Source organism: Asterias rubens, chromosome 12 (genome assembly GCF_902459465.1).
Source record: "Asterias rubens chromosome 12, eAstRub1.3, whole genome shotgun sequence".
Classification (NCBI taxonomy): Eukaryota; Metazoa; Echinodermata; class Asteroidea; order Forcipulatida; family Asteriidae; genus Asterias; species Asterias rubens.
The window spans coordinates 16,765,915-16,785,407 of NC_047073.1; the positions used below are offsets into that span (position 1 = coordinate 16,765,915).

General features: G+C 41.6%; 1 protein-coding gene across 1 annotated transcript; it reads right to left on the reverse strand.

The window, feature by feature from the left end:
- Nucleotides 1-11,389: 11,389 nt before the first annotated feature.
- LOC117297812 lies at nucleotides 11,390-17,872 on the reverse strand. Its single transcript, XM_033780959.1, has one exon. It carries the CDS (start codon nucleotides 17,870-17,872, stop codon nucleotides 11,390-11,392), a length of 6,483 nt encoding a protein of 2,160 aa, XP_033636850.1.
- Nucleotides 17,873-19,493: the final 1,621 nt, after the last annotated feature.

Below are 19,493 nucleotides of genomic sequence, written 5' to 3' on the forward strand. Positions count from 1 at the left end.
TGTGACTGACAGCCAACCAATCAGTGATCCGCCTCTCCTTGACTGCGTAGGCTTTATTTGTTTTGTCCACAGTTGAGTCTCTACTCAACGATACAAGGCAACCGTGACACCTGATTGGCCCAGACCATGCCTGAGGGCGCTCACTTGGTGGTGACGTCACTCAGTTTCAATATCCCTTGAAAAAATATGACAGTTTTTGTTGTTGTGTGAGTTGTGGTGGCTATGTTGAAGTATTCTGGAAGCAGGTTTGCTTGAACCACAGGAAGTTCATCGCGTCCTTTGCTCGGGCCTGCAACGAGACATATTTTTCAGGAGTCTAGTTTTCTGTTTAACATTGGATTGAGTTATTTTCTGCTACTAATTATGCGATAGTTGATGTTTTAGGAATTGCAAATTCCATAAACCACAAATTCTACACTTACCAGTTACTTCAAAATAACATCCTGGACTGCAATAATATTTCATTCAAAGTATCAACAAATTGTTTCGTAAGGTGTTGTTTCATTCGATGGAAAAAATGCAGTTGTGTTTTATTCTGAAGCCGATGTCTGCCAACCATTGTTTAAACGTGTGAGTTTGTTGTGTTTTATTCTGAAGCCGATGTCTGCCAACCATTGTTTCAACGTCCGAGTTTGTTGTGTGTTATTCTGAAGCCGATGTCTGTCAACCATTGTTTCAACGTGTGAGTTTGTTGTGTGTTATTCTGAAGCCAACCATTGTTTCAACGTGTTAGTTTGTTGTGAGTTATTCTGAAGCCGATGTCTGCCAACCATTGTTTCAACGTGTGAGTTTGTTGTGTGTTATTCTGAAGCCGATGTCTGCCAATCATTGTTTCAACGTGTGAGTTTGTTGTGTGTTATTCTGAAGCCGATGTCTGTCAACCATTGTGTCAACGTGTGAGTTTGTTGTGTGTTATTCTGAAGCCGATGTCTGTCAACCATTGTTTCAACGTGAGTTTGTTGTGTGTTATTCTGAAGCCAACCATTGTTTCAACGTGTGAGTTTGTTGTGAGTTATTCTGAAGCCGATGTCTGCCAACCATTGTTTCAACGTGTGAGTTTGTTGTGTGTTATTCTGAAGCCGATGTCTGCCAATCATTGTTTCAACGTGTGAGTTTGTTGTGTGTTATTCTGAAGCCGATGTCTGTCAACCCTTGTTTCAACGTGTGAGTTTGTTGTGTGTTATTCTGAAGCCGATGTCTGTCAACCATTGTTTCAACGTGTGAGTTTGTTGTGTGTTATTCTGAAGCCGATGTCTGCCAATCATTGTTTCAACGTGTGAGTTTGTTGTGTGTTATTCTGAAGCCGATGTCTGCCAATCATTGTTTCAACGTGTGAGTTTGTTGTGTGTTATTCTGAAGCCGATGTCTGCCAACCCTTGTTTCAACGTGTGAGTTTGTTGTGTTTTATTCTGAAGCCGATGTCTGTCAACCATTGTTTCAACGTGTGAGTTTGTTGTGTGTTATTCTGAAGCCGATGTCTGCCAACCATTGTTTCAACGTGTGAGTTTGTTGTGTGTTATTCTGAAGCCGATGTCTCAACGTGTGAGTTTTAATACAACAATTTCTGTCTCACAGTTTAGAATCGGCTCATTTGCTCTTGGTTTTCCCGGCAGGTATAGATGCACTTAAACAGGTTGGTGGTACGATGTTTCATATCACAATTTAGCACACCAATCCTCATTTTCTCAAGAAAAAAACCCAGCAGGTCCCAGTGATGTTATTTAATGTTTTTGTTTTGTTATAACAACGAAATGAGTTTTTAAAGGAACACGTTGCCTTGGATCGGTCGAGTTGGTCTTTGAAAAGCATTTGTAACCGTTTGTTATAAAATGCATATGATTAGAAATATATTTTAAAAGTAGAATATAATAATCCACACAAGTATCACTCGAAATTGCGTGGTTTCCTCTTACCTCCTCGTCGACAAACACGGTCGGCCATTTATGGGAGTCAAATTTTTGACTCCCATAAATGGCCGACCGTGTTTGTTCGCAAAGTTAAAGGAAAACCTCGCAATTTCGAGGCAAATATGTGTGTATCATTGTATTCAACTTTTAAAACATCTTTCCAACCATATGCATTTTATAACAAATGGTTACAAAACGCTTTTTATAGACCAACTCGTCCGATCAAAGGCAACTTGTTCCTTTAAATTGTTACGTACAAAGAGGCCTGGAACATCAACGTGTGTATTAATTTGGATAAGGTTCTACATATGGGAAAAATAATAACAGTCTGATTGAAATCATTATGTTAAATGCAATTTATATTCCTGGTATGTTTGACGACAGCTCGTGCTCAAAAAAACAAAAACAACGTCAGACAGAAGAATAAAGTCAGTGACAGTATAATTAGTTAAAATACAAATAGATCATAGTTATCATTATAATTATGAGTTTGGACGACAGACAGATAATCTTAGGTGCTCTGAACAAAATTATTATTAAACTTGATTGTCATTATTTGGCTTCAATGGCCACCCATCGTAAGGCTCCCAAACTCTACTCAATTTTGGAAATCAACAAGAACGGCAAAGGGGAGATAACAAGCGGACGTTTGTAAATAATATAGAAAAGGTGGGCCTATAGCAAAAGAAATGAACATAAATAGATAAGGAAGTAGGTTCTATTCTAGCATCCTAACAATTTCAATATAATACAACTGCATGTCTAAAGGACGACAATGACTGGTCCTACTTGTACATACTACAGGTTTGAAATCTACCTTACACCAATACGTGATAAACACTGTACTTTGCAGAGTCCTGAATGCAAGACATGAAAGAAAAATTACAGAGCGGTCCGAATGGGATTTGAACCCACGACCAGCATTCTAGTACATCTTTGCCTAAACACTTCATCACAGAACTCGTCAGGTGGGGCCAGTTCGAATTCTAGTAATTAAAATATGCAAATGAACAGTGAAATATGAGTGAACAATAAATCATTTCTTTCGAAGCTGGCGGGAAAGTTAGCAAGTAGCTAGTCACACAACCAAGCTGTCGGATATAGAAAGCGAGTATGTCATTATGTACCGTCCGGTAAGCATGTTCAGCATGTGCTTGTCAGCACGTGCAATGGAAACTCGAGGCAGAAAAACCGATCAACAACACTTCTAGCGTTATAACAATTTGCATGGGACCAAAGCCTGGGAATGCTACAACATCGAATTCGCTTCTTTTAAGTATTTTCATGTTAATAACTGGATATATATAGTTTTTTGTCACACCTAATCAGTAATGTGGTGAAGACGAACTGATTGAAAATGCATTTTATTTGGAATGTCTCTTGACACTTGAAACCTTAGAAGGTTTTTGATCAAAATATGAAGATTGTGAAAGTCTACTCTTCAAATGTCAATTTGTGGAACATTCCTTTTTCTTTTCTTGTTTTCAACAAACACGTGGTTGCAACTAACCTAAGAATGAAATCAGGACATCAGGTTTCAGTAATGACACCAAAAACTGCGATAAACGTGAAGATTTCGAGCGTGCAACTTGGTCTGCCAAAAAGTAGCAGTGATTTTATCTTCTTAAAGTTAATGATTGTATGGTCTTTCTTTATTTCCGCCTCTTGTTTGGTGTTACTTTAAGTTACAGCGTCTTGGGGTCCAGTCATGGATGTTAAGCGCTTTTATAAGCATTATTGATTATTATTTCTATTTTCTTCGATCTGACAGTAGTTCAGGAAAAGTAGCTAGCGAAAAGAAGCTAAGCATAATAACATTACGCCATGACATGTACAATCGGAGACTGGTATCCTGCTCGTTTGCTTAGCATATGTTGGTGACCAATGTTTTATGCTTAAGCAGCTGGACGATACTGGGCCCTGGTGATAATAATAATCGATTATTAGTTGTGTTTGTTTGTGTCGATGTAATCGAATAATAATAATAATCGATCGCTAATTGTGTTTGTTTGGGTCGATGTAATCGAATAATCTTCTCATTATCAGATCCTAGCAACTCGTCTAAGACAGGTTTCGGCAACTTACTGGGTTCTTCAATCGTTAAAAGGTAACTGGTAGACAGGACCTGGTTTGACCTCATTAGTAAGGATTAATCATTGGGCTATATGGGATGAATATTCATGAGGTCAAGTGGGTACTGGTTACCTTGTAGTACTTCCAATGCTTGACAATATACACAAATTACTTTCAAGTTTCATTCAGATAGATACGCCCCCAATGGTAGCAGTTTCTACCCAATTACATTGATACCATAATGAAGACACCTGCATCATTATGATATACTAAACAGACCTACGAAAGTCTAACACTCTATTGTACTCACAACGTTTATTGTAGCATAACTCTATACAGAACTGTGGCCTTTTTACCCATTAATACAATGTAACAAAAACACCCACTCCGGAGGTAGCCATTGCTACGAAGATTCGAAATAATTTACCAGAGAGTTTGTTCCTGCTTCTTCTGTTGCTTTCAAGTTGTTTGTTCATTTTCTGTGGGTCGTTGTCACTCACGCGGCTCATCCTAAAATCGAAGCCTGTTTCGTGTCTCGTGTTGCCGACATTGAGATGACAGTCATTGTAAGTAGGTGACGGTCTTTCTTACGGTAGCAGTCATGTAAAAGGGTATACATGGGTGGTGGGGGCGTCTCTAACCATGGTCCCGAGACTGGCCCGGATGGACGTCCTCGGTTTACCTCTACCTTAAAAACAATGGAAGGAAATGACACAAACCGAGGCCTTTAACAAAAGGGATCCAGTAAAATTATATAGAGAACAGTCATCGGGTTTGTTCGTGTGCAAAACCAATGGAGACATTGTTAAACAATATCCAGAAGTCCAAGCAATGAGAAAACAAAGAGAATGCAGTGATTTACGGCAACTACAAACGTGTGTGCAAGCATTAGAATATGAATGCCCCCCCCCCCCTATATAGGGACTTCTAACACCATATACACGTCCACATGGTGTTTTCACTAATGTTGAAGACATTCTCCTCTATAAAGCGCACAATGTGCTTTAACTAAAACCAATGATTAAATGGTATCATTCGAAGCCAATAGTTTCTTTTACGAATAAGTTCCCAGATGTTACCATATTCTATCACACAGGTCGTTCCCCGGTCGAGTACTCGACTACTCCACGATGTTACCTATTCTCGCACCAGGGAAAAGGAAAGAGAAAGGGGGACACCACATCGTGCAACAATAAGTGTTCGTGATTCTGAAATGAAATTACCCACCCTCGAGTTGAGCACCGATAACTAGCAATAAACGAATGTAGACTACGAGGTTTGTGTGACAGAAAACAAGTTAGCGACCGTCACAATTACATCAGAACCTTTTTACATGTACCAGCCATTTTGGGTAGGAATGATTTCTTGCCAACCTCGTCACCAATGCAATCAACGCTAAGGGAACGAAGCCGATGAGCTATGTGCCAAAGTGAACTAGTCGTCAAATGGAGTGGTTGTCAATTCAATTGTTCGTCCCCTTAATCTGATTGTATACATCACTGCCACGTTTCTCAGTTCCCGGTTGAGTATATTCCAACGAGGAAATAATGGCTGATTATGCAAGGTGGATTTCTTGTTTCGCAGACTGACATTGTGATAAAGGGCTAATGGTCATAGGTACTTTTCGTTTTATTCAATAAATTGATAATTTATTATCATTGTGTGTTCTTATTTTACGAGTATTAAACGGAAGGGCCTAGTTGAGGCATACTTTTATAAGCAGGATAATATCACTGTGTTTAAAATGCTTCCAATTACATTAAAAGCTTTTTACCACTTAATAAAATGGAGGTGCATAAAGTCCGACGGTATAGCGTTAATTTAAGGAGCGATCGAAAGGTCGAGTATGCTGTGAATATTAACGAGTGGGAAACTGACTTGGTACATTGTGGTGTTTTGGAACACAACAAAACAGAGGCATCAAGAAGAACAACAACAGCATCAAACAATAAACAAACCCCAAACAAAACAAAGCAAAACAACAACAGCAATAACAACGGCAAAAAAGATCATTTCAAGAAAAAGAACCGAAACAATACAAGATTAAATAAACCTATGTTTTATGTTATTGTGTTTCTCTTTTAGGTACACTAGGGCCTACATGATTGATTTGTTTAGAGACATTTCATGTTCGCCCTGGAGTTTCAAGAAACTCCCTTCAACCGAACTTGTGAGCTTCATCAAATTGTCATTTCTACGAAAGTTTGAGTGATTTTGTGCACGACAGTACTTTCTAAAAGTTGCAATCAAAATAAGAAAAAGTGATATCTCACACAATTCTCTACTCGAGTAGCATTTCAGACAGTAACATTTCTCTGCAGGATCGGTACTGTTTATTGAAGTATCACTATTAATGTACCCTCTTCTCGGAATTCAACTGTGTACATTACAGAACTTCGCATAACGTGTGGCGTTGATGTCGCTGAATTAATTTGTTTACTCTCAGCTATCTCAGGATGTTTTTACCATATGGATCAAGAAAAAGATACACCTAAAAGCTGGACAATACCCCCCGTATTAACATTTGTAATTTTCTCTCCTCTTTAAAAACACCTGCCGTAAGAAAGAAAAGATAAAAGCTGTTGAAACACCCCATGGGTGTGTCACTGTCAAAGAAAGTCACTTTACAACATTAGACCACCCCACTCATTCGAGGACGAGATACGACTCTTTACTTGAGGTATAATTACAAGCGAAACAAAACACTCTGCGAAGAAAACAGATTAGTACCGGTGACTCCCGGGTACAATGAGGCGGTACTTGAGATGGTGAAGAGGGAAGGAGTCAAACGTCTTCATCGGACAGAGTGGACGCCGAAGAATGGCACTGCTGTGGCCCCCATATCACTACACACTACCTGGGGGACATGGCGTGTAATAAGAATCAAACTTTCTGTGAATGGAATGAGGGTGGAAAGGTACCGCCTCACGGAATAAGGACAAGAAATAGTTGACAAGTTGGGTTTTACCGATTTGAAGAGATGTCGACAACAACCACAACAACAAACAAATAACCAACAACAACAAAAGCAGCGACAGCAACAACGACAACTACAATGACAGCGACAGCGACAGCTACAGCGACAACAACAACGACAATAATATTGTACTATCCCTTTCAGAAAGAAGTACCAGACCAAGTTTTCAAATAGGAAATAGACGATACACGTTTGCTTGATGTCATTTCTAAATACTATCACATTAAATAGACGATACACGTTTGCTTGATGTCATTTCTAAATACTATCACATTAAATAGACGATACACGTTTGCTTGATGTCATTTCTAAATACTATCACATTAAATAGACGATACACGTTTGCTTGATGTCATTTCTAAATACTGTCACATTAAATAGACGATACACGTTTGCTTGATGTCATTTCTAAATACTATCACATTAAAAGGACAGATTGATATTAAATTCCACGTGGACAAATGCTAACGGAAGCCACAATATTGGGACACATCGGCAAAGCGTTGAAGCTGCTGCACCGCTCGCAATAATTATATTAATTAATTCAGCCATCCAAATTGTGTTCCAACACTGAATCACTTTAACCCGTACTCATTATCTGCAATGGACCGGCCTGACCTGCGCCGCCTTTGACTGAAAGAACTAATGGGTGCAGTGGCTCGTAAGGGAAATAGACTGAAATCCAGCTATAGAACTAGCCACTGAATTATTGAAATACAACAAAAATCTTGTTTTGTTCTGAAAATTCAGAGGTCAATTTGGGGTTTGTTATAAAGGTATAATAGGACTGTGCCGATATTTGTGATGATGTGTTAATTGAGTTGGTTTCAAGCAGAGGTCGTGTGATCTCTTAACGTTTCGAACATTATGCTCATAGGGTCTTCATGACAATACGATGAAGTATGCGGTGTAAAAAAAACCCCTTACGCATGGTTAAACCCCCACTAACCGACGTTTCGATATGTATGCCTTCATTGTCTATAAATAAACTTTAACTTGAGAAACGTGTTATTCATCCCATTTGAAAACTGCAGATGTTCCATTCAAACTGTTGCAATGGTGTGGTTAGTTTCATTCGTTTTTTAACGGTGTACTTTGTTTACCAGACAATGCGGTTTTATTTTATAACGGGACTTCTTGCAAACGTTCCAGTCATTGCAACAAACATGCTTCATCTTATCCATCAGAAAATTCAATTTGTCTCTTATAAAGATGAATTTCGCCAAATAACGACTAAAACCCTAAGACCGATTTAAAACATAGACTCATCAAACGAAATTGAGACAATTTTAATTCAAATTCTTAAGGCATCAAACAATGTTCACACACATTAAAATGCCAGAATATATACTTCTATTTGGATCATGTAAAAGAGTGTATACAATTAAATTTTAAAACCCACTTAGTTCTTCGGATGGAAAAGGGAGTTTAAACATGCTTATGAAGGTCATAAAAAAAGGACATGAATGTTTTTCGTAAACCTCACAAATCTATTCAAGAACCCCAAAACATTTAGACGTAACAAATCACATCATGAAATACAAACATTTAGACGTAATAAATCACATCATGAAATACAAACATTTAGACGTAACAAATCACATCATGAAATACAAACATTTAGACGTAACAAATCACATCATGAAATACAAACATTTAGACGTAACAAATCACATCATGAAATACAAACATTTAGACGTAACAAATCACATCATGAAATACAAACATTTAAACGTAACAAATCACATCATGAAATACAAACATTTAGACGTAACAAATCACATCATGAAATATAGGGCATCAGACTTATATAGACTTCACCCTAGACGGCCTTGGTTCAAAACGTGTTTCACAATTATCCATTGTTTCAGTTTCACAAAGCGGTACCCTTCACTTTTCAGCCATTCAACTTTTCCAAGAAGTTACTGTAAGAAGTGATTTATACAAGGCTTCATTTTCAGTCATCAAACAATGGTTCCCTTTTTCCATGTGTAAATTTTTGTCAGTTAGTCAGAAAACTGCAACTGTGGAAAACCAAAACAGAAGTCACACTGTTTTGAATTATCATTGGAAGTGAAATAAGATTGGCATTAGCACAGTCAAATCGTTCCAAAGTAACAAGGTAAATGAATTTTAGTTTATCAACAGTCAGAATATGACAACAATTAGTTAACAGCTCGCTTACTTCAATTTCATATTAGATCGGAAGGCAAAACACAAACATCAACTGGCATCATTTCCAACCAACACGCGCTACCGCTGATGCTACGTTTTTACAGCCATTACACGCAGCAACATCCAATCATGCCTTAACGCTTGATCGTTGCTAACTGCGATTCACAGGGGATTTGAAATAATTTACATGAGCTAAAAACTTACTTGCAAATTATTGTCATTAGAAAATAGTCAACAGAAAATGTGGTAATGATGCTTAAAGGCACTGGGCATTATTGGTAAATACTCAAAATATTGTTAGCATGAAAACTTATTTGGTAACGAGCAACGGGGAGCTGTTGATAGTATAGAATACTGTGAGAAACGGCTCCCTCTGAAGTAACATACTTGAATAGAATTCGAGAACTCAGCTGACTTCAAACGCAACTTCGACGACCAATTGAATTCAAATGTTCATACATTTTTTTTGTGTGCAAATGTTGAGATACACCAAGAGAGAATACTGGTCTTTGACAATTACCAAAGGTGTTCAGTGTCTTTAAAGGGTTTTGGGTACCTTTTGTATGACACAAAACACAAACCTCCACACAATTACATTCAACTTAGAAAGCTTCCCTTTATTAATTGCGGAGGTGCTGTAGTTTTTGAGAATTAATGAGTAAAACAATTTCACAATGACTGTTGTTCCACCCTCATGGCCAAATGTAATGACGCTGATTTCAACCCAGTTTCGAGCCGACTATGCCCGTAAAGGGTTCTTTTCTACCGGCCGCAACATTCAGAGGTAAACGAGTGAAAAAAGGACGCATGTCATGATCACCTCGACCCATTTGAGATTGGTGTTATCGCTAATTCACTTTAGTGTATGTTGCTTTCCCTCCAAACAAAGCTTCAAATCGACAAAAACTAACAATTCTCAGATTTTTGATGTAAGCCTTTGTTTGACCCCAAGTTAATTACATTTTTACCCAGTCTGTTTCACTTGTGGTTATTACTTAAGTTTAAAAATAGGGAATAAGTTTGCACTAAACTTAAGCTGATTCCATCACCCCGTGCCGATTATAGTGAAATGGCTTAAAAATAATTGCAAATTTTCAGACGTTGAAAACCCCCCTAAACTTAGCCTAAACATCTCGTCACACTTCGAGGCTCGTAAAAGACAGGGGCCCAGTTTTGAACAACTCGTCACACTTCGAGGCTCGTAAAGACAGGGGCCCAGTCTTGAACAACTCGTCACACTTCGAGGCTCGTAAAGACGGGCCCAGACAATCACAAAAGTCGCTGAACATTGAGTTATCTCTCGGCAACAGGGGGCGCCCTTTGCCTGTAAGCACATAAGAGCATGGTACAGATAAACACATAAGCCTGTCTGTAGGACTGAAGGTAGTAGCTCGATTGTAGCAACATAAAAACTGGTTGGATATTTATAAATCTAGGAAACTTGTAAATCCTCAGTGTTACTGCTGGCCGATAAACACAAATAAGAAAGTCAATGGAATCTTGTTCTGATCTGACTGTGATTGATAGAGAATTTATTTCTTTCTGTTCTTGATCCTCTATTCCTTTCTTATAATCTTGTTTTACGTTGGTTTGTTGGTTTGCTTGAAGTTGTTTACTTGTTTACTTGTTGTTATGCTGAAATAACAATAGAGAAATACATAATCAAAACCTGATACATATACAGCCAAAACATGAATAGCCCTAGACACAGTTATAATGTTTTAAAGTCTGACATAATTAAGGCTGTATGCAGCCGCCCTGTGAAGAACTGCAGGTATGGAACCCTAAATGCATGAACATGTACATGAATATATAACCCCATACAAACTCTGACCATGTGACTAAATCTCAAATGTTTACTGTCAATAAAAACTCCCAAAAACTTGATTTGTCTCCCTTACGGGCTCATAACAATAATAGATCAATTATTAACTGTCAACTCACCCAGTTCAGGTAACGATTGGATTTCAATAACAGGAACAAATGGACCTTTTTTAGTACCAAAAACGGTACAACCTTGAACATTTAACAAAATGGGATTTGGCAAAAAGAAAACGCACAGCGCCCTCAAGCATCAAAAACTAGAAACATTAGCACTGGATTTAGCGCCCTCTTGTGTTAAAAAAGACTAGTTCCAACATGGCCGCCCACAAATTTCTTAAGGAAATTTGCAAAAATCAAATACAACCTTTTTACGGTAACATTAACATATAGGTAGACTTTTAGGCATTCTAAGGCAAACACCTCAATTAGGAACTTAAACAGTACTTGTTTCATAGCTAGAGTAGAGCTTGAATGGAATGCGAGTACGAGTGAGCAGTGCATTGCTCTTGGCAGTATCCCCTTCCTCATACTTGGACAATCTCACAAGCCTGGATACAGGTCGCTTGTACGTCCGTTTGTCCACCTTCACGTTGACAGCTCTGACTCTGTCATCACTGCTTGGAAGCACCTCTGACACAACACCAACTGGCCACTGGGAGCGGGTAAGCTGTGGGTCTGCAATCATCACCACATCTCCAACAGACAGGTTGTCGACCTCTCGCTGCCACTTCTGTCGGGTCTGCAAAGTTGGCAGGTACGAGCGTATGAAGAGACGCCAGAAATGGTCTGCTAAGACCTGACTATGTCGCCAACTGCGGCGGCCCTCATCATAGACTACCATGGGGAGTGCAGGATCGCGCCGCCCCATCAGAAGTATGTTGGGTGTTACTGGATCGATATCTGCCACCTCTGACGATGCATAACCAAGAGGTTTGGAGTTCATGATGCCCTCGGCTTCAGTCAATACAGTGCGCAGAACAGGTTCTGGGACAGTGCGGTCTCCAAGTACTCCTTTGAGTGCGGTCTTGACTGAACGTACTTCGCGCTCCCACAGGCCACCGAAATGGGGTGCGTTAGGGGGGTTGAACCTGAATAACACCTTGTACTTCGCAAGTCGCTTAACCAGCTCTGGCTCCATCTCTTTCAAGGCATTTTCCATCTCTGTTGCGGCACCAGTAAAATTAGTGCCACAGTCGCTTAGTAACTCATAGGGTACTCCTCGCCGGGAAGCAAACCTTCGGTATGCCATTAGGAAGTGATCTGCATCCATTTTCTCCAGAAGTTCTAGATGAATGGCACGGGTCGTCATGCATTTGAACAGAAGGCCCCAGCGTTTCTCCTGTCTTCGTCCAATTGTGACAGTCATTGGACCAAAACAGTCCATTCCTGTTGAGTAGAAAGGAGGCTTGTGCAGTCGCAAGCGGGATTTTGGGAGGTCAGCCATACGAGGGACTCGGGGCTTCTCACGCCAACGGCGACATTCAAAACAGGCATGGAGAACACCTTTTACTGAACTGCGCCCACGGATGATCCAATAGCGACGCCGAAGGTAGGCAAAAACTTGTCCGGTGCCAGCTTGATGACTGAAATGGTTATCAGCATCCTTGATTAGGAGCTTGGTAACTGGGTGATGCTGGTCCAGGACAATTGGATGTAACTCGAAATCAACACAATCCTGTTGAGGCACTTTTCTTAGACGACCCCCAACTCTGATCAACTTCTCAGTTCTGTCTAGCTCGGGTGCGAGCTGGATTAGACGGCTTTCCTTTGATATCTCCTTTCCAGCCTCAAGGGCAGCGATCTCTGCTTTGAAATGATCCATCTGTGCCCGCTGGAGGAGCTGATTCTCAACATCACGCGTCTGGTCAGGAGAGAGAGCACCGGTCACCTGCTCATCAAATGGATACAACTTCTGACCCAATGCATTGACCAAGTCAGTCCAACTCTCAAAAACCGTCAAATCCAGATCATTCACGGGGCCGGTCATGGTCACTCCACAAAAGAGAGCTTTCTTAATCTCACTTGTATCAGCAGATGATGAAGCGCGGGTCTGTGCGAGGACTGGTGCACTTTCACTTTGCCAGGTGTCTGGTGGACCAAGTAGCCATGGTGGTCCTTCACTCCATCTGGAGCCCTTCCCTAGCTCTGCAACTGACAGTCCCCGAGTTATATCATCCGCAGGGTTGTCTGTGGTCCGCACGTAGCGCCATTCCATGCCGTCAGTTAAGGTCTGGATTTCAGCTACACGGGTGCCAACGAAAACTTTGAAGCGACAAGAATCTGACTGAATCCATGTCAGCACCGTGGTAGAATCACTCCACATCATCACATAGTCCAACTCCACAGTTAGGGCTTGGCTCACCAACTGAGCCAGCTGTGCACCAACGAGAGCAGCCATCAGTTCAAGACGTGGCATAGAGGTCAGTCGCTTCGGTGCCACTCGACACTTGGCCAGTACAAAACTCATATAGACTTGCTCATGGTCGTCCACGGAACGCATATATGCAACTGCACCATACAGCCTCTCTGAAGCATCGCAAAAAACATGAAGTGCTCGCTTGACACTAGTACTGTCAACATGTGAGGGAGTGTAACACCGCTGCATCCGTAAAGAGGGAATCTGTTCCAGTTCGAGACACCAGTCCTCCCACCTTTTCCTGATATCAGTGTCGTTGACTTCTTCATCCCAGTCAAGTTTGCTCATCCAGAGTTCTTGGACTATTATCTTAGCTCTTGCTGTGAATGGTGCAATATCACCAAGGGGTTCAAACTGGCTCGCCAGAACTCTCAGAGCAGTACGTTTTGTGAGCAAACGGTTGTCAGGAACTTTGGCTGGATGATACATCTCATCACTCATACAGTCCCAATTGAGACCAAGAGCTGGCTCGGGATTACCCTCAAGTTGATCGAGTGAGAGTGATCTCAAATGGTGATTAGAGCGGGCTGCTGTCGGCAGATTCTCTACCACTTCTGGGTGACTACTGGCATACTTCACCATCTGAAATCCAGATTCCTGTAGACACTGGCGAGTACTAAGAACAAGTTCTTTGGCCTGTTGTTCGGTGTCCCGACTAGCTAGCTGGTTGTCTACGTACGTTTCCAGCTTTATGGTGTCCTGAACAAGAGGGTATCTTTCCTTGCCATCTTCTGCGGTTTTCTGCAATGCGAATGTTGCACAGCAAGGACTGCAGGTCGCTCCGAATGGGAGCACTAACCACTGAAAGACAATCCAAGTATCCATCTGCTCATCCCACCAAAGAAACCGAAACCTGCAACGCTCTTCAGGAGAAAGTCTGACCTGGTGGAACATGGCTGTTATGTCACCAGACACAGCAACTCGACCTTGTCGAAAACGCAACAGCACTTCTAGCAGAGAAGAATTTAGGGTAGGTCCTGCCAACAGCTCGTCATTCAAGTTCTGGCCTGCAAACTCAAATGAGCAGTTGAACACTAGCCTGTACTTGCCACTACTGTGAACCACATGATACGGGATGTACCAACCCTGTTGTTCCTTTGCCGCAATTTCCTCGACTGTTCCGAGTTCTTCTACATGTCCCTGGTCTTTGAGTTTCTGCATATACGTTTTGCAGTATTCCGCCAGCTTAGGGTCACTTGTCATTTTCTTTCTGTGCGAGCGTGCCAGACCTTGAACGGCTCGTGCTGAACTCTGAGGAATACTTCTGTTCGGTTTCCACAACAGTGGTGTTTCAAGGCGGTGTATTCCCTGAACTTCAACCTGCACAGTCTTCTCTTTGAGAGTCTTGATAGCTAGCTTGTCAAGTCGGGAACGGGTTGCTTCCTTCTCATTGATATGTGGTAGCCGGTCAATTGCCATGAATCTTTCCATCATTTGGTGGAGTGGATATTCTGGCTGTTGACACATCGTAAACAACACCTGATGGCTAGTAGTTGACTTGACACCGGGCTGCTGAAGACCTTGTCTACCCTGAACGGTCCAACCAAAGAGGGTATTCACTGCCACAGGAGAACTTGTTTTGGGACCAGTCCGAACTTCTGTTGAGAGCGTCAACTCTATGTGATCTGCACCAATCAATAGCGCAGGTTGGACTTTGTCCGCAGTGAACAGGGGTAAGTTTCGTAGATGAGGCCACTTTGACTGCAACCTTTCGGCAGACACACTGTAGTCAACCAGTTGAAAATCATCTGCGGTAAACGCACAGTTGATCTGGAACTTCTGACTTTGGTCACCTCTAGCAGAAACGACGAAATCCACACACTTCCCTTTCCAATCAGCATCCCCCATCACGGTTTCAATCCTCAGCGTTTCATCTGGGCCATGAATTTGTAGCTCACTTACAGTCTGCTGAAGAATCATGGTTCGCTCTGCACATTCATCAAGCACACCAAAGGTTTCAATCATCCCCTTTGGTCCATACACAACGAGAGGTACCACCTTTATCAAAACATCACGTTCGTAGCCCACCTTGGGTTTCGACCCAACTCCAGAGCACAGGACAGTACCCCGGTTGTTGACTGTAGACTTCACCACTTCATGCAGACTAGCACGGTGGTCTCCCTGACAATCCTTGCATTTCTTGGGAAATGGGCATTCTCCTTCATGCTTTTTAGCACACTTGTTGCACCGACCCTTATCTTTCAACCATTTTATCTTTTGGTCACAGTTCAGCTTCTTGAACTCTTCACATGTCTCCAGATAATGACCCAACTCGCTGACACCACAATAAAGGCAAGTGATCCTATCACCGATTCCTCCTTTGGAAGCGTTGGAGTTCTTAGCAGGAATTGACGTCTTGCTTACTCCCTTCGCAGTAGTGGTTACACACACCTGTGGGTTTGGAGCTGCTATCTGCGCTGTGTATGTTCTGGTTACTGGAAAATCTGGACCTTTTGGATGAGGTCGTTTGCGTTCTTGCTGGGGGCGTTCTTTCTTACCCGACTTGAACTTACGAGATTGTTCCAGAAGAATTAATCCCACTGGACCAGTCTTATCTTCAAGCCACTCACTGAGATTAAGCACTGTATACTTCTGTCCTTCAGATTTCTTCCACATTTTGGACAAGAACTCTGTGTGTAGTCTGTCCGGTAACTTTTGAGCTAATTCAACAGCATACTTATGATTCTTCAACTCTGCCTTGAACTTCAGGTGAGTCGCGGTCTGAATCATAGTCACTAGTTCATCGGAGAAATCTCTCAATCCAGCCCAGTCATTGTAGGAAAGTGATGGCCGAGTTTCCAGCTGACTAAGCAAGCCCTGCACTATTCGTCCGGGATCACCAAAGGATTTGTCAAACTGCTTGATGGTTGCTGCGTATGCTTTATCACCCAGGATCATATTCCTGTCGGCGATAGCTAGTGGGCGTCCTCCCAGATGACTGCGCATGTAGGCAAACTTTGTGGCCTCTGGTATTCTGAACTCTGGTTTGCTCATGATACTATCCCATAATGATCTAAAAGTGACGTATTGTTTCACATTGTGTTCATCATCAAACTTAGGAATGTCAAGCTTGGGCAAACTGTCTACAAACATACCATATCGGTATTGATATGAAGCCTCAGCTCCGGCTTTGTATTTCCTGCCCTTTCGCGATGAAATATCGCCACTGGAAGAGTCATCCTCCTCTGATTTGTCCGAGTCACTTCCACTAAAGCCATTGGACTCACCCACACTGTTGTCGGAAGGCAGTTCTCTCTGATCGAGGGGTGTAGCTGCATGATCAACTGCATCCTTCTGAGATGGTGTGCAGGGGTTCATCACAGGTTGTTGATTAATGGCAACTCCGTGCGATGCTGACACAGTTTGAGTTAAGCTAGTAACTCCAGCCTCCTGAGATGAGTGAACTTTCATAGCTGTGGGCACACTGTTGAGTGTAAAACCTGCAGGTTGCAAGCTTAAACCTGTTGTACATGTATTATGGGAGGGATTAAACAATACATTATTTCCATACATGGGCCCACTGAAGGCCTGGGTATACATAGGCATAGATGTTACTGCAGTAGGAATGCAACAATATGGCACATTATTCTTAGAACTATTAGCAAGCCCCAGTGCTGCACCAGTAATGACACCGGCACCTCTCAAACCCCCAATATTGGTCCCAGAACCATGTCCCTGCCGGTCAGAACTACTGACATGCATCTTAACATGATTATTTGACTGTGTAGGTAAAACAGAGAAAGTGCCTGTGCCATCACTAACATGTACAACATCAGAACTTACAACACCCGAAGAAATACAAGTTTGTTCAAATGTCTGTGAAGTTCCATTTAACCACTGAGATGTTTGAACATCTGGGTTACTGTCAGGTAAATTGTCTATGTATGTAGACTCAACAGCGTTTTCCAGTTCACGCTGAAGTCGTTCAGTCTCCGTTTGGATCTCAGCCTGTTCGAAGTCAAACTCAACTTGTCTCTCTCGATGTTCTGCATCTAGACGAGCCTCAGCCGCCAAGCGTTGCGTGCGTATTTCTATCTGGACTCGCTCAAGGTGAATTTCTTCCTCCCTTTCAGCTGCCTCTCGACGAATTTGCGCTTTCTCCTCCTCCGCTACTCTCATCAGATCATGTAATTTCCGGCGTGACTCCTGCTCTGCAAGTCGTCTCTGAATCTCTGATGGGGACACAGACTTTGATGAACTGACTGTCCCTGATGTCCGTCGCGACTTTCCACTGTGCACAGAAGCAGCTTTGTGTGCATCCATGGTTCGCTGGGAGAAAGAAGGATCCCTGTCATGCTGTAGACTTGGCAGGACAGTGAATTGATGGTCCTGTACAAGATGACTTGGAACCCTCCGGGGGCGAGGGGTTCGTCCAGTAGCTAGGCTATTTGCAATGGTAGCAGCCGGTGGAGATGGCATAAGATTGGATGGTTGTGTAACATTAACAATAGAAGATGGTGTCGTAACTTCCGACACTGTAACTGAAATGTCAGGGTTCATGGTTGTTCCAAGGAATTGTTATCCAATACAAGATAAACCAGTTTCACGAGATTATCCGGCTCGAAGGACCAAATTTGTAGGACTGAAGGTAGTAGCTCGATTGTAGCAACATAAAAACTGGTTGGATATTTATAAATCTAGGAAACTTGTAAATCCTCAGTGTTACTGCTGGCCGATAAACACAAATAAGAAAGTCAATGGAATCTTGTTCTGATCTGACTGTGATTGATAGAGAATTTATTTCTTTCTGTTCTTGATCCTCTATTCCTTTCTTATAATCTTGTTTTACGTTGGTTTGTTGGTTTGCTTGAAGTTGTTTACTTGTTTACTTGTTGTTATGCTGAAATAACAATAGAGAAATACATAATCAAAACCTGATACATATACAGCCAAAACATGAATAGCCCTAGACACAGTTATAATGTTTTAAAGTCTGACATAATTAAGGCTGTATGCAGCCGCCCTGTGAAGAACTGCAGGTATGGAACCCTAAATGCATGAACATGTACATGAATATATAACCCCATACAAACTCTGACCATGTGACTAAATCTCAAATGTTTACTGTCAATAAAAACTCCCAAAAACTTGATTTGTCTCCCTTACGGGCTCATAACAATAATAGATCAATTATTAACTGTCAACTCACCCAGTTCAGGTAACGATTGGATTTCAATAACAGGAACAAATGGACCTTTTTTAGTACCAAAAACGGTACAACCTTGAACATTTAACAAAATGGGATTTGGCAAAAAGAAAACGCACAGCGCCCTCAAGCATCAAAAACTAGAAACATTAGCACTGGATTTAGCGCCCTCTTGTGTTAAAAAAGACTAGTTCCAACACTGTCCGATACACAAAACCCTACCTATAAAACCAACTATCACGCTTGTTTCTAAAAGCACATTCTACTCTCCATGTTAACCAGATATCCGGCAGAAGTAACACCGACATCGTCACAAACTCTTGGGGGACAACAAAAAAGAAAAGAAAGGAACCTAGCCCAGTAAATAATGTCAACTGTAACCGTCGGTGGAGGTCTACCCGTCCCGCGTAGAGGCCAACAACTCCTTTTGTCCGATCTGTAAAAACAGTATAAATCTAAACCATGGCGAGCTCTAAAAGGATCCAGTCATGTATGAGACATGATTAGGGGGTGGTCCGTAGCGCATACAGCAGGACCATTGGGAGGGGAGGGGGGACCCTCGAGGCACATGCAGTTGACAGAGAGCCACAAATGGCAAACGTAGCCATCCTCAGCACCCAGTTCCTAACAATATAATAAAAAAAAATACCTAATTAATATTTCCAGCATTAGTGCATTGGAACCGGCATAAACAATGGAAACCTCACACTTTCTTTATATCCCATAGGAGTAAGTCATTTATATAATCACTATAAATAGAAGCAGAAAATCATTTTATTGGGATTGATTTGACTTCTAAGGATACCAGCTGTGTGGTCAGTCATGCCCTAAGGGTCACGTGTCCAAGGTCATCTGATGACTTGAGCCGAGGGCAATGCCCGACGGATATAGTTCTGTAGCGTGACCTAGATATGACGTCATACAAGGAATATTGGAAGTGTAGTAAGTCAGAAAGTAAAATAACAACAAATTGCA